The sequence below is a fragment of the Ictidomys tridecemlineatus genome, chromosome 3 (assembly GCF_052094955.1).
Source record: "Ictidomys tridecemlineatus isolate mIctTri1 chromosome 3, mIctTri1.hap1, whole genome shotgun sequence".
Lineage (NCBI taxonomy): Eukaryota > Metazoa > Chordata > Mammalia > Rodentia > Sciuridae > Ictidomys > Ictidomys tridecemlineatus.
Window position 1 is genome coordinate 21,406,675 of NC_135479.1, and position 20,602 is coordinate 21,427,276.

Below are 20,602 nucleotides of genomic sequence, written 5' to 3' on the forward strand. Positions count from 1 at the left end.
TTTTAAAGAGAGAGTGATAGAGGAGAGAGAGAGAGAATTTTTTTTTAATATTTATTTTTTTTAGTTCTCGGCGGACACAACATCTTTGTTGGTATGTGGTGGTGAGGATCGAACCCGGGCCGCACGCATGCCAGGCGAGCGCGCTACCGCTTGAGCCACATCCCCAGCCCCCAAAACAGCAATTCTTTATTCCAGCTCTCACACCACCTCCACACAGGTCCAGGGGCAATGGCGTTCTGTCGTCTACCCGCACAATTCTCCTACTCCACGAGGCTATCTCCAAATCCCATTTTAATCTCACGAGAACTCAACAGGAACAAGCAGCAGGAACACCCTAATCCCAGCAATAATCTTCAACTTCCAACTTCCCTAAAACCCATTATCTTAAACTGGCAACGCCTTAAACTCAAGGAGCCGGTTACTTCCTCAAACCTGATCAGCTCTAAACCCGGATCCTCCTTGGTCCTTGAGCAAGGTCACCTTATTAAAGCATGCATGCAATGTCCCATCGAATGTCCTCTAAGCAGGATGGGGTACGCTTGGCAAGGAAATTTCGATGCGTCATTCCTACTTGGTAATGGCCCTCAGCATCGCTAAGCAGTTCACAGTGAAATTGGCAGAGTCAACTTGTCACCCATGTGAAATTATACTGCATAGTAAAAAACTTGTTTCTCCCAAATATTCTCTAATGCTGCTTAAGGCCTTAACATTTGCACACTGGCCTTGATATTTATGATGACTTGATATTTTGCTTGGAAATGGAGAATATCTTTGTTAGGATCGCCTTTGTCAGGGAGGTAGCTTGATTAAGATTAAATAAGGGTACATTCAATATATCCCATCTGGAGTGCATCTTGACAGTAGGAATTGGGGAAAGTGCCTTCTCATGGTTATAAACATGAATTTTCAAGTCAGTGATCCCTGGGTTTCATATCCTGGCATTACATTTACATGTTATTTTAACATAGAGAAGTTACTTCTGAACATAATATTTTTTTATCTGTACAATAAAAACAAAACAATGGCCTCCTCTCCACATTTATCCAAGGGTGGTACATGGCAAGACTTTCAGTGAATGCCTGCTAGTACAGAACCCCATACTGTGTTTTTTTTTCCATACATACATACCTATAATAAATTTTTACCTTTACAACTTCTAAATTTCCAAATTTCCAGCATCACTAGTATTACATTTTAGGGCCATTATTAAGTAACATAAGGATTTGAGGAAAACAACCACTGCGATACCACAACAGTCAATTTGATAAGTGAGCTTCTAAGTGACTAATGGATGGGTTGTGTATACAGCAATTCTCACCCCAGAAGGAATAGCACAAGATTTCATCACACTACTCAGAACATTACACAATTTAAAAGTTGTAAGTTATGTATTTCTGAGATTTACCATTTAATATTTTTGGACCTCACTTCACTGTGGGTAACTGAAACCATGCAAAGCAAAACCGCATATGATGAGAAACTACTGTAAACCACAAGTTGAAAATTCAAAAGCATTAAGCTAAGTCAAAGGAGCCAGTCTCAAAGGCTAATGTGCTGCATCTCATTTATATGATATTCTTAAATAAGTTAAGCTGGAAAATTAGGAAACAGACCAGAGGTTGCCAGAGGGCTAAGGGAGGGCATTCACCACAAAGGGGTACAAGGGAACTTCTCAAAATTATGGAAATGTTCTCCACCTTGTTTCCGGTGGCTATAATACAACTGAATGTGTCAAAGTTAATTGAATTATACATTTGCTATAAAGTTCACAGGGGTTTTAATCCTCAATTACCTTTCCTTTTTAAAAAGTGAAAATAAACAAATTGTGACTGAACATTTCATTTTTCAGTGTGTTAAATATTGTCGATTTCTACTCTATTTTTAGCTCCAAAAACAAAGCTTATACTCTAACAACTGGAAAGCATGGAATTTCTTTGTAACAAGGAATATGGCGCAAATAAATAATTTCCATTATAATGCATTTTAATGACCATGCTTCGTGAGTCATACTCTTATTAATCTAAAGAGCCTAGGAATTAAGTAAAGCTGAACCATAGACTGTCTATAATCACATCAGTTTATACCTGCAAGGCTGGTATGAAAAAGAAAAGATAAAAGAGTCATAACATACAATCTTTAAAATTCTTCCCCCTGCTTCTTCTGGTATCTTGTTATCAAAGTCAGTTTGGGGGTGTGGATGAGTCATATTTGGATAACTAGGTTGTTTCTGTTGGGAAGAGATACAGGGAGCTGGTAGGTAATTGCTACTTGATAGGCAGTCAAGAGAAACAGGCTCACAGCCTCTCTGATGTATCCTCGCCCTTCCAAGCTCCATGTCACCTCCCTCTTGAGGTCTTTTTTTTTTTTCTTCTATAAGAAGTTCATCTTCCAAATTGCCTTTTTAGAAAAAGAATGAAATAACGTTCTCCCTGCTGCCCATCACTCATTCCTTTTCACCTCCTTCTCCCCAAACCTGCCCATTGTCTTTCTGCCTTCTTAAAATAACTCCAGTTATTGATCTAAAGGAACCTAATGTCTACCCCAGACTTTAGCTCACAGTGCACACCATTTATTGGTTGGTTGAGTATTCATATAGCAGCATCAGGCACTGTGCCAGGTAATGGGGATAAAATAGTGAATGGAACACAATTTCTGACCTCAAAGAGCCCATAAATAGCAGAAATAGACAGCCACTCAGAGGGCAGAACACACTACACAGAATTAATTCCAGATTGCCATGGTAGCTTTAAAATGCAATATTTCCTATGCGATTGAGATCATCCCTAGCAACCTATGCCCTATGAAATGTCCACAGGGGGTTTACATAGAGATTCAAACCAAACTTTCAATCTTCTCATTTCTGGTGGGAAGAGATACAGGGAGCTGGTAGGTAATTGCTCTTTTTTTTCTTTTCATCTGCTGTCTTAGAAGAACTGATTATCTTCTCCAGAATTGGTGACAAAGACCAAGATGTCCCATCTTGGTAGGGACAACATGCATTACATTTATTTATTTGTGGAAACTATGTCGAGATGGAAGAAATGAAACAATCACAATGGAATTTCTACTTCATTCTAATTAAGGGAAAGGTATTCACATAGCTACAAGACTCTAATGATCATAAATACTGTTTAGAATCATTTATATGTATATAATTATTCTTTATGTGTAGGATACTGTATTATATGGTGAGGACACACCAAAGTAAGGAAGTCTTTGCTTCTGTTATCAAATGATATGGAGAACAATGACACTCTGTATGTACACGTAGATGTTTACAGTTATCAAAGTGCTTATCTCTGTATGTGGAAATCATCTTCAGCACCACCTTGAGACCTATGCAGAGCTCAGAAATACTTAATGACTTGCGCAAAGCTTCACACACAGCAAGTGGCAGACTTACATCCTGAACCCAGGATCTCTGATTTTTTAGCCTAGAGCTCCTTCTTATAGAGCAGAGATTTCTAGACGTTTTCCATTACAGACTCCTAGTCAATAAAAATATTCTGATGTGCACAATGAGTATATTACTTACCTTAAACGATACATAAATACATGCCTTCATATATGTGCTGTACTGTAGCTCAATGCACAACATATATTAGTGCAAACACAGTGAAAATTTTGGTCACAGCTATGCAGATAGAATTCCTTGCAATTTAGCATAAACTGGAGCTAGTTTCCAGACAGATCATTATAAATAGAATTTTCACTTCAATGAATGTCCCATGGGAGATTCAAAAGTCATGTGGAACATAGGACAATTCCTTGTGTCAGACGGTATCGTGAATTTCTGAATAGCTGGCATTCTTGCCCCCTGCCCAACCACATGCCAGCAATGATCCTATCACTGTGATGACCACACACACACACACACACACAATATGCCCTAGAGGACTGTCTCCCTTCACTGATACTGAGAACTAAGCTTTCATTCCTTGCACATGAAGAGTACCTGTAGGAAAAAACTTGTCAACTTATGTTCCCCAGGAACTCTTTGGGAAGTCCTTCAATAAACTAGACTGTAATCCCAGTGATATGGGGACCATGTCTGCCTTATCCATCACTATGAACCCAAGCCCAGCACAGTTATCATCACACAAATAGCAAATGCTCAATAAATGTTGGTTAAGTAAGTAACAAAATGAGTGAGTTAAGTGCCTTCAACACCTCCCAAGGCAAATCCAGAAAGGCTGAGGTTAAAAAAGAGAAAGAGCAACCATGTCATCCAGGGTCTCCCATGTGTTAGGAACTTTTCTAGCCTTCCACACTCACTACTTCTTTTATGGAAAATACCTAAACACAGTTAATGGTGGTCCCAACCTTCTAGAAGACTCCTCTCACCTCCAGTAATAGCAGCTCCCCCCTCCCAGCAGGTGATTTTAGAAACTAAGACACTGGTTCAGAGCCAGTGAGGATACTTCTAAATGTGAATGCAGGCAGAGAGGGTCCCTCCAGTGCTTTCCGATTCACTCACTGTTTCCATGTTTCTCTGGGACTGAGGTAAGGGAAGGCAAGTACTGAAATGGACAGCTTCCTGAAGAAGCTCAGTAAAAGCTGCCCAAACCAATGGTGTTTTGCACCAATGCAAAAAGAACCCTTCTTTCCATGAATAAAGCAGAAGAAAAGTACAGCAGAAACAGCTGTGCCAGAGAAAGATCAAGCCTTCTGGACAATTGCAAGGGTGTGGTGCACTGTGGAACTCCAGCAGGGAAGCCTTTTCAGAACTCTGCCAGGAGGAGGGAAAGGTTTGGAGCCCCTGAAAGTTTAACCCAATGGATCAAGTTCACTCATTTATTCAGAAAACACAATTGAACACCAAGTGTCAGGCCATGTGCTGGGTCCTGCAAATAAAAAGCTAAATGAGTCAAAACTGTCCCCCATGATACATGCCACAATAGAAGTATGTGTCAGGGGCTGGAGATCATGGGCAAGCCAATGTTGGAATACGAATTATAATGGCTTATCAGGGAAGATTCACTAAAAGATGTGGCTCTTGGACTGAACCATGGAGAGCAGCACAAATTGAACGATTAAAAGGTGGGAAGTAAACTCTAAAACAATTATGGGCTTAGCTACCAGGACTGCACAGAGGTATCCAGCTTCACAACTGTGATTCATATAAAAAAAATCTCTATAGAATCTTTATGTCTGATCCTTAACTTAATCACCTCTGTAAAGTCCCTTTTGCCAGGTGAGGTAATAAATTTCACGGTTCTGAAGATTAGGGTGTGGTCTTCCTTGGTAGACCATTACTTTGCCCACTCCAGGAGACATCCTGGATTCTCTCCCTAATCCCCACATCCTTCCCACAGCAGCCATTACCAGGTGCTAGCGAGAGACTTCCTCCAAAATCATCCCAATTCCACCCAGTTCTAATTTCACTACCACTTCCCCGACTCGGGTCACTTTAACACCTCACCTATATTACTGAGCTGGCTTCCCTAATGGGTTCCCACGGCTACTCTCCCGCGCCCGCCCCCCCCCCATCCATTCTCCACACTGCAGCCAGAGTGGCCTTTCTAAAATCACTCCTCTGCTTAAACCTCTCAACGATCGCCCTTTACACCCAGGACCCAATTCAGGATCTTTCACCTGGCCCCTAGGTCTCTTCCTGGGCAGCCCTCAGCCCCCCACCCCTGCATGCTCATCACCAGCAGGGTCCCCTCAGTTCTTGAAGGCACCACACTCTTCCTTCCTGCTACGGTTTGGAGATGCTCTGCGCATGTTCCCCAGGGGTTCATGTTGAGAGGTGGAGGAGTTGGTTAGGTCACTGGAGGCTCTACCTTTGGAAGGAATTGATGAGATCCTGCTTAGATCTTTGAAAGGATTGTTCTAAGAGGGAGTCTGGTGCCTCCCCGTGCTCTGGCTTCTGATCTCACTGTGTGGTCACAGGTACTCCCACCATAATGCCATCTGCATGAGGTCCCCACCAGAGCCAAGCCCAGGACAATGCCACACTCTCAGACCTCCAGAACTGTGAACTACATAATCCTCCTTTCATTATAAAGTGCTCAGTTTCAGGTGTTTTGTTACGGACATGAAAACCAGACGAATACACCTTCTCATACTAAGTGTAAATGTTGTGTTAATATTTATATTTTCTCCTCCCAGAATGCCCCTCCACTCTCTGGTCTGGAAATCACTCTCTCATCTTTCTGGTATTTTCTTAATGTCATTTCTTCAAAGAGGTGGCCCCAACCTAAATTAGGTCCTCCCTCTATAGTTCCATGTTCTTTCCTTCCCAAATTCTTAATATAATTTTAATTTCATGATTATTTACTTAAGGCCCATCTCCCCCAGTGAATAATAAGTTCCATAAGAGTTGATAAAGCATTTGTTTCCTTCCCGTCTGAATCACCTGCTACTAACACAGTGCTTGCACATAATGGATGCTCCTTAACTATTTCTATATAAATAAATGAATGTCACTTAATAGGCAGCATAACGGTAGCCAAAAGCTTCAATTTGCTACTAACTTGACATTCTGAAGAGAATTTTGTAAGAACTGTGCTTATGCTTTTTTTTGGAGAGGAATTTGGGGGTTGAGTTTTATTTTTCTACCTGATCCTAGGATAATTATATGCACTGAAAGGTGCATATAATTGCACAATGAGTCACCAGGTCCATTCTGGGCTTTATTCATCCCATTTTATAGTATTTATCCTTTAACAGTTCTTTTCCTCAGTTTCTTCATATTTAAAAAGGGTGAGGGACCCTCCCCTGAATTTCCAGCTTCCTTGTAAGGGTCCAATGAGATAATATACAAGAATTCCTTTTGGAAGTGGTAAAGCACACGATTAATGTAAAGCAATCTTATCTTTATATTCACCGCACTCTGGAACCTCAGAAAAAGATCGTTGTTGAGTGAGTGTCCGTGGTTTAATCATTTCCAGCTGAGGGCACGCAGGACCCAGGCTGATAGGGAGGTTCCACCCCAAGCACCTGAGCAGCAATACTCATTTGAAGGTGAACGTTGCCCCCTGGTGGAAATAGAGGGTAGAGACACACTCCGCAGCCCGGAATTACCAGGGGTCCTGATAGATGCTGAATGTAAAGAATTGACTATTTAGAATGCCTTTTAAAGCGACAGCTTGTTTTCTTTCTATTTTATGCTGTTTTATTTATTTTGCATTGACAAATAAAAATTGTATGTGTTTACAGTATACAACAGAACGTCTTGAAATATGTATACATTTTGAAGTGGCTCAAACAATTAACATCATCATTTTTTTATAGTGAGGACGCTTAAAATCTATTCTGTTCTCTTAGCAATGTTTAAGTATAAAATACATTGTTCTTTTCTTTTTGTTGTGAAATGTTCTTCTGGAAACACTTTATTTACATATGAAAATGCAGATGTGCTAAACCAATTAGTTGTCTGGTTATTATTTAATAAGTAATTATAAACAATTAGCAATAGATAATAATAAAGAGTAGTAATAATAAATGAGTTACATAATAGACACCAAAGATATTTTACGATTCTCTCTATGTGCTAATACACTGATTCTTTAATATTTCAACTTCAACAATTCAAAGAAAAATTTCATGATTCATATAATATGTTGACTAAGAAAGGCAATTAATAAAATAGATATTCATATTAACATGCATGATAGAGAAATTATTTATATCTAAAATAGGCTCCTCATGTGGCCAGAATCTCAAGGTCACCTTGAACATCACCAGCTTTCACCTGGGAATGTGCCTCATGGCCCTGAATAAATTGTTTAGTATTTATCATCTGCAAATAAGGGGCTGAATTAAGTGATGTCTAAGGCTCTTTGCAACTTTACAAATATCCTACAACACTGCCTAGACTCTGCGTTTAAAGGCTATGCCAATGCTGCCCACAGCACCAGCTGACCAGCTTTAGGCTGCTTAGAGCAACACTGTTCCCAGAGATACTCCTGACTGTCCTTGTGATAACACAACTACATACCTTTCTTCCCTACCTGAGCCTGAAGCTCAGAAAGCAAAGCCACCCCAAGACTTACCCCTGCATCATGTGGCTATCTCCCTTCCCCTTTTGCCCACCATGTTGTGAGGTAGCCAAGAGGATACTTGTTAGAGGATACCCACTAGACTTTCAACTTTCAAAACTGTGAGCTAAATAAACCTCTTTTCTTTCTAAACTACCCAGCCTCAGCAACTCTGACACAACAGAAAATGGACTAATACAGCAACCTGTCTTCCTTCACCTTTATCAATCTCTTACTCACATTCTTGCCTGCTACATGACCTCATAATGATGCCCAATCACTTAACCTGTCTTTTCCCTCAGACTCTCTCTGGTGTCACTTTCTTCTTTCTATATGATCTTTTAACATTTGGTGTCACTTTCTTCTTTCTATATGATCACATAGCCATTTTCTCAGGATTAGAAACTTCTCTGGCACTCTTTTTTTTTTTCTTCTAAACCCGCTTCAAATTGCCAAACCCACATCAGTCTGATACATCGTCCTCTCTATTCCTTCACCAAGATTACTTCCACATATGAAGTTGAATGTCAACGCAAATGAGACCTCGACCCTCTATACTCCATGACAATCCCTCACTCACCACTGATCAGGTATTTTCCCAGATCAGTGGACTTATTCTGAACATTCGCTCTTCCTATCAGTCATCTTTGGGACATCCCACCAAACCCTTGAACCCAGTTGATCCAAGACTAAACTTGGTGTCTTCACCCCACCCCAGAATTAATATTATGAGTTCTCAGCATCTGAAATCAATTACTAAAAGGAGTCCCCAACCTCCCTTTGTCCCTTTGTCCTTACTCTCCAAGGTCATTGGAAGCCCATATCCTCCCAACTCCATCTTCCCCCCAACCCCACTGCCTCCATCCTCCCCACCTGGACCATTGCTCTAACCTTGTCATAGCCTTCTTTTAATCCAGCCTGGTCACATCATCCTCTGCTTTTCCCTTAGTCTCCATTCCAATCTCTTCAGATGAACACAGAAGACTAAACGCAATCCAGCCCCTGTCTAGACCTGACAACAGATTCTGACTCCAATAACAGCCTTTTCCTTTCTGCACTTATTTAGCATCAGGTCTTTTGTTTTTGTGTTTTACACACAGCACCAAGCAGGTACTCATATATGTTAAATAAAGGAACATCCATGTTTGTGTCACAGTCCAAGGTAATAAATAGATGTTTTGTGTGTGTGTGTGTGTGTGTGTGTGTGTGTGTGTTAACACACTTTGAGGGGGAGGGATGAAATATCTGTGACTGTAGTTAATATCCTTCATACATCTCAGTGGTAATTGAGACCCTACTGCAGCTGAGGGTGCCCTCTCCTGATTTTACTTACCTTTTAACACTTGATCACACCCTGCACTAGATAATGATGGCATATTCCTAGGATCCAGATGAAAGTAAAGGATGACTCACTCAAAATTAGAAGCTAAAATAATGAAGTTAATATAGAACAAACCCTATCTCAGGTGAGATAAATATCCTGGAGCAACACCCAGAGATGTTAGGCATTAATTATTTTTTTTTTAATCATCCAATTATACGTAATTTCGTGCTAATCTAAATGATGCCATTTTTTCTTTTGGCAGACATAACTCACATGGAAACAGCCCCCATGACTGTATATAAAAGCTCAAAGAAACCATCGGGCGCCCTGTCCACATTCTGTTCTTTGACGGTTGCCCACAGCAGAGGCCACGTTTGCCCCGACACCATGTCGCTCCGGTTTTCTGGCGGGTCCAGGCGCTCTTGCTTGCAGTCTGGAGCTGGGTCTGCCAGACCACCCAGCCGAGGTGTGGCAGGCGGCAGTGCAGGCGGCAGCTCCGTGGCTGGCGGTGGATTTTCCTGTGCCCTGGGGATCCCCAATGTTGGGAGTCATGCGGGAGGCGCCCTTGGAAACACTGCTGGAAATGAACGAGGACTCCTCTCCGGGAACGAAAAGGTGACCATGCAAAATCTCAACGACCGCCTGGCATCCTACCTGGATAACGTGCGGGCTCTGGAGGAGGCCAATACTGAACTGGAGAGAAAGATCAAGAGTTGGTATGAACAATACGGACCCGGGTCTTGCCGTGGCCTTGATCATGACTACAGCAGGTATCACCGAACGATCGAGGATCTGAAAAACAAGGTGAGAAATCAGAGGTTGGAACTAGTCAACGCATTTCAAAGTAAGAAATACCTAGCAAAAAGGAATATCTTGTTGTGGTTAAGATATGCTCATGCCTGGGCGCGGTGGCTGCACGCCTGTAATCCCAGCGACTCCGGAGGCTGAGGCAGGAGGTTTGCAAGTTCGAGACCAGCCTCAGCAATTTAGGGAGGCTCTAAGTAACTTAGCCAGACCCTGTCTCAAAAAAATATGAAAGGAGGAAGGGACTGGGGATGCAGATCAGTAGTACCCCTGGGTTCAATTCCCAGTTTAAAAAAAAAGAAAAAGAAAGAAAAAAGAATGCTTCATGACTGTACTTGTAATTTTTTTTTTACTTATTTAAATATATAATTCTTCTTATTACTCAAAAATAGACACTTTGATTCCTAAATTTCCACAGAGCTATAATGTTCTTAGTTCTGTTCATTTTGAAATATACTCATAGATAAGAAAGTATTAAAACATATTTAATGTTTAAAAATTCAGTTTTAAGTGCTTTGATTATGACATAAGGAAGGAAGTTTTTATGCAAAAGTTACTTGGGTAATTTTTATTTCCTGAAATAATTACTAATAAGAGCACACTTACTTACTGTGGTCTCCCTTTTGATTTCTTCTAGATTATCTCTTCCACTGCTGCTAATGCTAATGTCATCCTGCAGATAGATAATGCCAGACTGGCTGCTGATGACTTCCGGCTAAAGTAAGTGATAGAAAACAATCATGCTCTGGGAAAAGTTTCCTATCTATTTAAGTTTAGAATTTTGATTTCACCCCAAGTAGAATAAAGTATAACCCAAAAAGATTAAAGGAAGCAAATGATTTACATTACATGACAATCAACTATACTCACAATTTATACATATTTGTTACATTCTTCAAACAAAATATCCAGGCATCACTTTGCCTGCCTAGAATCGTGCCAAGGACAAAGTAGAGAGCCAGTAACAATTTGCCAGCTAGGCAAAAGGGTAAACTAAAATAAAATTTCAAAATGATATATTTTTATCTAATTAGAATATGGTATTGGAATTTGTGTGATTGAATAACTGCTGGTTATCCTGTACAGAATTGGGAGGCAAGATAGGAGACTTCTTTCTCTGTATATTTTTTATAATATTTAGAGTGCTAATTCAGCTTCTAATTTTTAATTTCAATAATTAAGGTTTTCTTCTCCCATTTCTTGAAGTAGTCTAACTTATACTGAAATATATACGCCCCCCCCCCAAGGTATGAAAACGAGCTCACCCTTCACCAAAACGTAGAGGCAGACATCAATGGGTTAAGGCGGGTTCTGGACGAGCTGACGCTTTGCAGGACCGACCAGGAGCTGCAGTATGAATCTCTGAGTGAGGAGATGACCTACCTCAAGAAGAACCACGAAGAGGTAGGAGAAGCTTCGCTTCTGGTCAAATCAGAATTCATTTAAAACATCTGGGGAGGGGTGTTAAAATGATAATAGTGATTCATGCTCGTTATAATCATTCATTCACACCAAAGCATATAAAGGAAGATTTCCTTTCTCCTAATCTGCTACTCTAATCCCATTCCTGGAGGTTATAATTATTAACAATTAATCTGTACCCTTCCACTTTTCAGATTGATACAATTCTATCCATTTGAAAATAACACATTACTTGTGCATGAATATAACCATCTTTCTTTGTATTCAATTATTTATTTCATCTACTTAAGCCTTCCTTGAGGTCAGTTTTCTCATACAGGACCTCTCTGACTAGGAAAAGATGTTTTTCTTCCTTCCTTTTTTTTTTTTTTTTTTTTTGGTACCAGGAATTAAACCCAGAAGCACTTAACCACCGAGCCATATCCCCAGACCTTTTTATTTTCAAGACAGTCTTGCTGAGTTGCTTAGGGCCTTGCTAAGCTATTAAGGCTGGCTGGCTTTGAACTTGTGATCCTCCTGCCTTAGCCTCCTGAGCCTCTGGGTTTATAGGCATATGCCACTGCACCAAGCTATTTTTTCTTTTTGTATTTAATGAGCCTGGATTTACTTCAATATCGAGGACTGCACAATAATAAACCCTTATTTAACATGAAATACCTCGCAACTTCGATCCCCTCCCCACCCTCAAAAAAAGAGATGGTTCCAGAAGTAATTGAAAAAATCTCTGAAAAAAAAATGGTTGACAAATTTTCAGAAACCCCTCTTGACAGGAGGTACTCCATTAATGGTTTAAAAGAGCCAAAACATCAAGTCTACCTGTCCCACATGGGAACATTATGGAAAAGGGAAAAGAGAAGGAAAAATAAAAGAAAAAAACTTTATTTATTTATTTATTTTAGTTATAGTTGGACACAATACCTCTATTTTATTTATGTGGTGCTAAGGATCGAATCCAGTGCCTCACACATGCTAGGCAAGCACTCTGCCACTGAACAACAGCCCCAGCCCCAAGAAAAAACTTTTTTTTTTTTAAAGAGCCAGCGAAAAGTTGGACCACCAGAGAGTGTTGGCAGGACAGCCAAGAGATCATGCCCTGTAGAGACTTCAAAAAGAAAATCCTGGGTTGGGGTTACTGCTCAGTGGTAGAGCGCTTGCCTAGCATGAGTGAGGCATTGGGTTTGATCCCCAGCACCTATTTTAAAAAAAAAAAACCTAAATAAACAAAATAAAAGTAAAAGAAAGAAAAGAAAATCCTGGAGAAGGAAGGGAAGAAATGACAACCTCAGCCAACCAGCCAGCAGGGGACATTCCCTGGAAGGGTAAGGTTCACGGCAGGTTTCATTGGCCCCTTAGAGATAAGATACACCTACTGAAAAAGGGTGCCTTTGAAAGCACGGAGTGTAGAACTTCAAGCAACTCCATTTTCAAATTTTTAGAGTAACAAGAATTTTTTTCTTCACCACAGAATCTTACTCAAAATATGAAAATAGATTAATAGTGGTTTCCTTGATCAATGCACTGAAGGTCATAGATTTAGAGTCATAAAAAAATGGCTTAAGGAAGCAGGGATATCAGTCCTTCAAATGAAAAAGTCAGCCAAAGAACTAAGTTCAGGCCATTGGTTTCTTTCTCCGTTCAGAAGCCCTTTCTCTGACTTTATCAGGCAGATTCATGATCTGCCCCTTGACCTATCCTGGAACAGAGAGGCTGTCCTGTATAGTTGCTCAGAACAGATACTCAGGAGCCAGAGTGCCATCTTCAAACTGCCCTCTTTCAAATCCTAGTGACTCAGGCGTGTTATTTCACCTCTTTGTGCCTCAGTTTCCTAATCTGTAAAATAATAATAATAATAGTAGTATTAGTACCTACCTTAGAGGGATGATGAAAGTCTTGAATCAGTACACATGAAGACAGTGCGTAAAACCGTGCCTGGCATATAATAATCATTCAATAAATAATTGCTGCTGTCCCTAAGATGAAAGTTCCAAAGGCTCGGATTTTTATTTTTTTTTTCCCCACTTTATTTCTATCAACCATGAAGTCAACGATTATGTGGTGAATAGCTCTCTGATCTTTGTAGTCCCTTCTCATGGAAAAGAATGAAAAACGTCCGCTTTGCGCGGAAGTGGTGGTCATGGTTGTTTTAATGAACAAATAACTAATTAAATAGATGACTGGCATAAACATGGGTGGAATAAGCCGATTCCAGAACTCTCCTCGGGCTGCCTGTGAGCACCCTCGCGTTCCCCTCTAGGAAATGCAGGCTCTGCAGTGCGCCGCGGGAGGCAACGTGAACGTGGAGATGAACGCCGCCCCCGGGGTGGACCTCACGGTGCTGCTGGGCAACATGCGAGCCGAGTACGAGGCCCTGGCTGAGCAGAACCGCAGGGACGCCGAGGCCTGGTTCCAGGAGAAGGTGAGGTCAGCGCTCCCCCCCACCCCGACCCACCCACACCACCCTGGCGAGTTCGGACTTCGTGTGACCCTCCGCGCCCTGCCTTCCAGAGCGCCACGCTGCAGCAGCAGATCTTCGACGACGCTGGCGCAGCCACCTCCGCCAGGACGGAGCTGACAGAGATGAAGCGCACCCTGCAGACACTGGAGATCGAGCTGCAGTCCCTCCTGGCAACGGTAGGTGCGAGCGCAGGTCAGCCTGATTCCAAAAAGCCCCCAAGAGTGGCCTGTCCCTTCGACCCTGCAACAGCTCCACCTGCTAATAGAGTGGAAAAGAAAAGGAAAAATGGTCCCCCCAAGAAAAAGTGCGTTGTCTTCCTCTCCGATTTTATTGAGGTTCCCCTCCCGGGCCCGTGCTCAGAGCTCATTTCATGGACATAACCAACTTGTGGCATAGTTCCCACCTTAGGGTAATTCATCAGCCCCTCAGAGCAAGTAGCAGCATTATCACTCCATCTGAAAATTAAGTGACAGGTCTGTGGTCACTCTGTCACATAGGGCAGAGCTAGTTCACACCAGCATCTCCCAATATAGATGAAACATATTAAAAGACACGTTGTGGTTTTCACCAGGCAAAGGAAAAGAGGGTACGTGTCCCAACTCCACATGGGCACTCTCAGAACCATCCTTCCCACAGTTCCTGGGCAGAGGTCCCATCCCAGAGCACACACCTAGTAGAACTGGGCAGTCGGCCACTTCAGCACATACTAGGACACCTGGATTGCTTCAGAGATTACCACAGAGACAATTTAAGACTAAAGCCCACTTCTGGCTTGTGAGTTGGCAACACCCAAAAGCCTTGATTTTGAGAATTATTGCACAGGGTGGCCTAAGAACTCCATCTTCACAAAAGGATTTGGGCTCCCTGAGGACACCAGGTTGCAATATAAAGACAAGAACAGCTACAATAGAGATGAGCTCAGTGAGACAGAAGGAAAAGATAACTCAAAACAATAGGAAGGGTCTTGACTTGGGTGTAGCCCAGCACCAAAATAAATAGATAATAAGTAAATATTAAAATGAGAAGTTTTTATTTAGCCATTCTAAAAAAAAATGCCCCTACTTTCTTACTTTATAATATTTAGGGTGGACTTGTTTTTACCACTATCTAACCCTAAGTTTAACCAGCATGTCCCTCTTCTCACCACCTTACCACTGCTGCTAGCTAGTTCCTGAGCCCCTCCCCGCCACTTTGGGTTCCCAGAACCTTTCTCTCCACATTCCCCTTTCCCTCAAACTAGAGCCCTGAGGAACATGCTCCTGCTGCAGTAGCTTCATGAGTTTCTGTTTTGAGAAATATTGAGGGAAATAAATTTCTGAACCCCCAGATCAGAATTTAAATCATCTGCACAAAAGAAGCTATGATATTATAGAGCAGTTAGATTCTGTGCAACCCACAGTACTATGGCTTGGGGTCATGAGAGAATCCTCCCAAGAAAGCCCATTTAACATCCAACACCACTGAATTATAAAATAATGGTGGCATAGAATCTAACTTCTCTGCCTTTTCACCTAAGATAAAAATCTAAGTGCAATTTCCTATAGTTAGACAATGTAAGTCAATTGTGAGTTGCGAGCTGTGTCAATCTATTGACATTCACATTGCTTCTTGCAGTATGCAGACTCCCAAGTTCATCCTGCCTACTTTCCTCACGATAGGCCAGCCTTTACAGTGGAAAGCTGTGACATGCGTAGAGTTGTTGTCTCCTCTGACTTATGAGAGCATTAGCAAACTTAAAAGGCGTGCCTTATGAGGACACATCTTTGGGGAAATTAAGGTTTTAAATTGCTGAGCTTTGAAATTACCTCACTTCACCAGAATCTTGCTACTCGTTAACTGAACTTCCCCTGTACCTTCCTGATCAGCTTCCACCCAAATGCTCCTGAAGAGTCCAGGACCCCCCACCTGACCAGCCTAACTCCTGGTCAGCCCACTCGGTTTCCTAAGTTAGTACCATTTGGGCATATGTCTGCTACCATGATGAATATTTTACATCTACCTCTTTGCAATCCTAAAACAAAATCAATACATAATATTGATTATACATAATATTTAGCAATGCACAAAATTATTTCTAAGACTAGTGCCACCATCACAATTAAAAGGAAAAAAGAAAAGTATTTTTAAACTTGGGCCCAACCACCCCAGAAAATGTCAGACAGAGCCTTGCATCTTCTTTTAATAAATGTTTTATTTTTAGCAATATAAGAACAGGAGTCACTCTACACAAGGAAAAAAAAGAAAATGAAAGAGTAGAAGAGGGGCGGTAGACATTCTGATAATAATGAATATCAGAAAGAAGTAACGACTGCCCAGTCATATTTCTACATGATAAAGGAAAGAGGGAAATTTCCTTCATTGAAGTAAAGATCACATGCCAAGACAAATTACAGACTATGGAAGTAGAAGAGAGGAAGTATAGTATTCATAAGAGTAGTGTCGAGATAATGACCTGTACTGTGTTGTGAAATGCACTTCTGGCTTTGAAAACCCACTCGGTAAGGTGTTTGTTCCTGTCTCAAGTGTGTCCAACCTTTGGTGATGACAGAAAGTCAAGGATGGATTAGAAAAGGAAACCATAGCACAGTGGGCCTCGGAATACGATAGGGACACAGCAGAGTGAAATTGAAATACAACAGGCAACCCAAAAATAAATATGTAACTTCAAAAAGACAAATGTTCCCATATTGATTTCTTACTGTACTACCCCCAAAAGTACTTTCATACGTAGATTGGTCCTAATAAGAAGTATTACCTAAATACCATGAATATCTAGTGGGTCATCCAGAAGTCGAGTGGGGAAAGGGTTGCTTATTCCCTGTCAGGTCATCCAGCAGGCCTGTCCCCACCCCAGCCTCCAACTCCCATTTGATTATGACAAGCCCCACTCATTTCCAAAGCTTGCCCAGGGAGCAGTCCTGCTGGTTGCTGAGAAACATGGTACCACAGAGTCCTCAGGGTGGTTTCATCCTTTGCTTTGTATCTTTGATGTCCTCAGAAACGCTCCCTGGAGTGCTCCTTGACAGAGACAGAGGGCAACTACTGCACGCAGCTGGCGCAAATCCAGGCTCAGATTGGGGCCCTGGAGGAGCAGCTGCACCAGGTCAGGACTGAGACCGAGGGCCAGAAACTGGAGTATGAGCAGCTCCTGGACCTCAAGGTCCACCTGGAGAAGGAAATTGAGACCTACTGCCGCCTGATAGATGGAGATGGGAAGTAAGTAAAACCATTGGAAAGTTCCACACTACCCCTTAGCCTTCCACACATCCAAGCCTGTTTTTTATTCCCACTGTACAAAAGCATGTCCATTTCTTGCCTCAGGGGTCCTCTGCATACCTTGTACATCACAGCATCCTCCTCACCTGCCTTGGAGGATTCCACGTGTCCCACATAACTTCCCATTCATTGTACTTTTAATCATTGCAGATTTCAAGATTCTCCCCAACCCCCAATCCCAGGCTTCATCCTTCCTTCAGTTCATTCCTAATATCACTGCTGCCCTGAAATAAATGCACTCCACATATGTAAATATGTGGATCCTAGGGGAGTATATATATTTATCTTAAACTCTTGGATTTTAAAAAAAATGAATGATTTTTAAAATTGGCCTCTCCTTAGATAATATTTAATTACTTTCATTATTTAATTAATTAATAAATAGTAATTAATTACTATTTTCTTCATAGTAAATTAAGATCTGTTTTTGTCATACAAAGTTCACTCGAGCTCACTGATTCAGAGAATATTTCTTATGTAAACAAAAATATAAAAGAATAAACTTTTTTTTTTTGGCAGTTCATGCTCTAAATCAATAAGCTTTGGATCAGAAAATTCAGGAAATTCATCTAAAGGTAATAAAATCTAGTTCTGTTTCTGTTGCAGTAAATACTTTTGCATTAAAGATAGTCATATATGGCCAGCCACAGTGGCACACGCCTGTAATCCCAGCAGCTCAGAGGCTGAGGCAGGAGGATCATGAGTTCAAAGCCAGCCTCAGCAATGGCAAGGCACTAAGCAACTCAGTGAGACCCTGTCTCTAAATAAAATACAAAATAGGGCTAGGAATGTGGCTCAGAGGTTCAGTGCCCCTGAGTTCAATCCCTGGTACCTGCCTCCCAAAAAAGATGTCATATGCTATGGCAACTGTCTATAATTAAATAATTCTAACAAAAGTGCTCTGAATTGAAAGTATTGGTTTTAGTTTTATCCAGCTATCTCAAATTATTATTATAAATCTTTACTTACTCCTCATTAAATTAAAATATACATGATGTTTTATATTAAACCAACAATGGAATTCTTTGTCATATAATCTTTTAAGCTGAATATATGAATTCACATATGTTTTATTTCTAGATTTAGCCAAGACCACGCTGGTAAAGACGGTGGTGGAAGAGATAGATCAACGTGGTAAAGTTCTTTCATCCAGAATTCACTCCATTGAGGAAAAGACGTCTAAAATAGTCAATGGCAAGACAGAACAAAGGGTTCCCTTCTAGCTCTCATTTTAGAGAAAAAATAATATTTTGAGAAAAGATCTGGCACCACTGAATTATTTTAAATATGAGAGAGAAATAGAAAACACTTTCTACTCTTAAAGTTCCTTAGCAAAAATACCTGTGTTCTTAATAACCTTTTCAGGTTGTTGGGTGTTTGGTTTCAAATAAATAAAAAAGTTGATGTGCACACATTTCTGTTTTTTGAAGACTAATAAATAATTAGTTGTGATTTTTTCCTTAGGGAGATACTTATGGACTCAATTTTTAACTGAATTTCACTTGAGTTTTAATAACAGTCGGTACCAGCACTTGACATTTACTAGGCATAATGGTGAAAGGCCAAGTGTCTGCACAGGCAAAGAGTCTGGGAAAACTCAGGAATTCTGCAACTGAAAAGTCCACCTCTAGATGGCGCATGCATGGCATTTTACCAATCGCCTATCTCCAGCCCTTTTGGGGCCACTGGATACTCCCTAGGACAGATTCCTCATTTAAACAGGAACGTCTCAAAAAGATCCACAGTCATTAGCCTCATGTTAATGCCTTTTTTCCTAAAGCAGATTGGAAGCTTTTTCTATGAAGGCCCAGCTAGTAAATCTTTTAGATTTTGCAATCATAGAGTTTCTCTGTTCAATATTCAACTTGGTCATTGTAACAGGAAGCAGCCACAGACAAAGAGGAACAAGACTGCCTTCCAACAAAACTCTGGAATATGAATTGCAAATAATTTTATGTGTCAAGAAATATTGTAAATTTTGATTTTTTTCGAAAACTTAAGAATGTAAAAACCATTTTTAACCCAAGGGCTGTATAAAATCACAAGGCAGGTCAGATTCAACGCACCAACACCCATTCTAGAGTTCCAAGTCTCAAAGGGTTGATGAACTTTCTGGCTATTGTGTCTTTCTACCTTAGGAAAGCAGCTTTTTTATTTCTCTACTATATGGTCTGATTCCAATGCAAAGCTCCACTGAGAGCTGTTTTTCTACCCAACAACCCAACAGTCACGTGGAAGTTCCAAGAAGTGGTGCAAAGCACAGGATTACAAACTCTTCCACCAAAAGTCATCAAATAATGCAAAAACTAGAAATTCATGAGGAAATGACTTTCCAAATGTACAATGCATAGGGCCAGCTACTTATTTACAGGCTTCGGTGTTAGATGAAAATGTGAGGTCCCTTGTTCAAAACTCAGATTTAAAAAATGTCATTAAAGGTATTAAAATAGAATGCTTTTTCCCTTCTACTGAAGCTGCATTCTCAACTTGTGCTGGGTTTTTGTTGTTTTGTTTTTGGATCTTTTCTTTTTAAACTATTTAATGTCATTCTAAGTAAAAATAAAATAAAATTTTAAGTTGTTGCATACCTTTTACCACTCATTTTTATATTATGCAATCAATGCCAACTTTAAATGCAACCCTAAGAACATTTAACTTGTACACAGAACACTGAAATTACCCAATTCCTATCTTGTTGCTCATATATGCAAATGTATTTTTGTTTTCCCCAAAACAGTGGGAACACTACTCAAAACAAACTTAACCATTTTTGTTTTGTTTTGTTTTGTTTTGTTTTGCCATACTGGGGATTGAACCGGGGCCTTGCACATGCTAGGTAAGCATTCTACCCTTGAGATACACCTACAGCCCTATTCTACTTCTTTATATATGCACATTCTACCAACATGCTCTACCCTTGATTTACTGATGAGTAAGAAAAGACTGAAAGCAAAAGGAACTCTGGGTTGACATATCATTATTTTCAGCATACGTGGTTGGCCAGTACAAGAAAGTAAAGGTGCTATGGTAGAGTTCCTGGGTCATTCATGGTTCTTGGGAACGCCAACATCTTCTGCATTTGAAGCAAGTGCTGGTTTGCATGAAAAGCCTGGCATCTTGGGGTTGTCAGAGAGCTGGCTCACTTAGCCAGAGTTGGCACGTACTGATTTTATACTCACTTTGTGTATTGCTGGACCCCTGTGCATCACAGGTCCACCAGAATGCAACACACACTGGCATTGGACGCACTACACACCACAGAGGCAATAAGGACCAACTGCATGTACACATACCTCGCATACTCCTCTGCTCACTCACATGTCTCCTGGGTCCCAT

The 20,602-nt window shown here is 40.8% G+C and overlaps 1 protein-coding gene across 1 annotated transcript; it reads left to right on the plus strand.

Moving 5' to 3' along the window:
• Nucleotides 1-9,572: 9,572 nt before the first annotated feature.
• Krt28 (keratin 28) lies at nucleotides 9,573-19,756 on the plus strand. Its single transcript, XM_078042047.1, has 8 exons — nucleotides 9,573-10,113; nucleotides 10,751-10,833; nucleotides 11,361-11,517; nucleotides 13,790-13,951; nucleotides 14,041-14,166; nucleotides 16,989-17,206; nucleotides 17,786-17,841; nucleotides 18,347-19,756. The coding sequence occupies exons 1-8, from the start codon at nucleotides 9,583-9,585 to the stop codon at nucleotides 18,487-18,489; spliced, it is 1,476 nt and encodes a 491-aa protein (XP_077898173.1). The 5' UTR covers nucleotides 9,573-9,582; the 3' UTR covers nucleotides 18,490-19,756.
• The last annotated feature ends 846 nt before the right edge of the window (nucleotides 19,757-20,602 follow it).

Bases quoted from the DNA above. Each gene is read 5' to 3' on its own strand.
- Krt28 (XM_078042047.1), top strand. From the start codon at position 9,583: ATGGAAACAGCCCCCATGACTGTATATAAAAGCTCAAAGAAACCATCG. The intron at 10,834-11,360 runs GTAAGTGATAGA...CCCCCCCCCAAG, and splicing joins GCTGATGACTTCCGGCTAAA to GTATGAAAACGAGCTCACCC. The intron at 14,167-16,988 runs GTAGGTGCGAGC...TGATGTCCTCAG, and splicing joins TGCAGTCCCTCCTGGCAACG to AAACGCTCCCTGGAGTGCTC.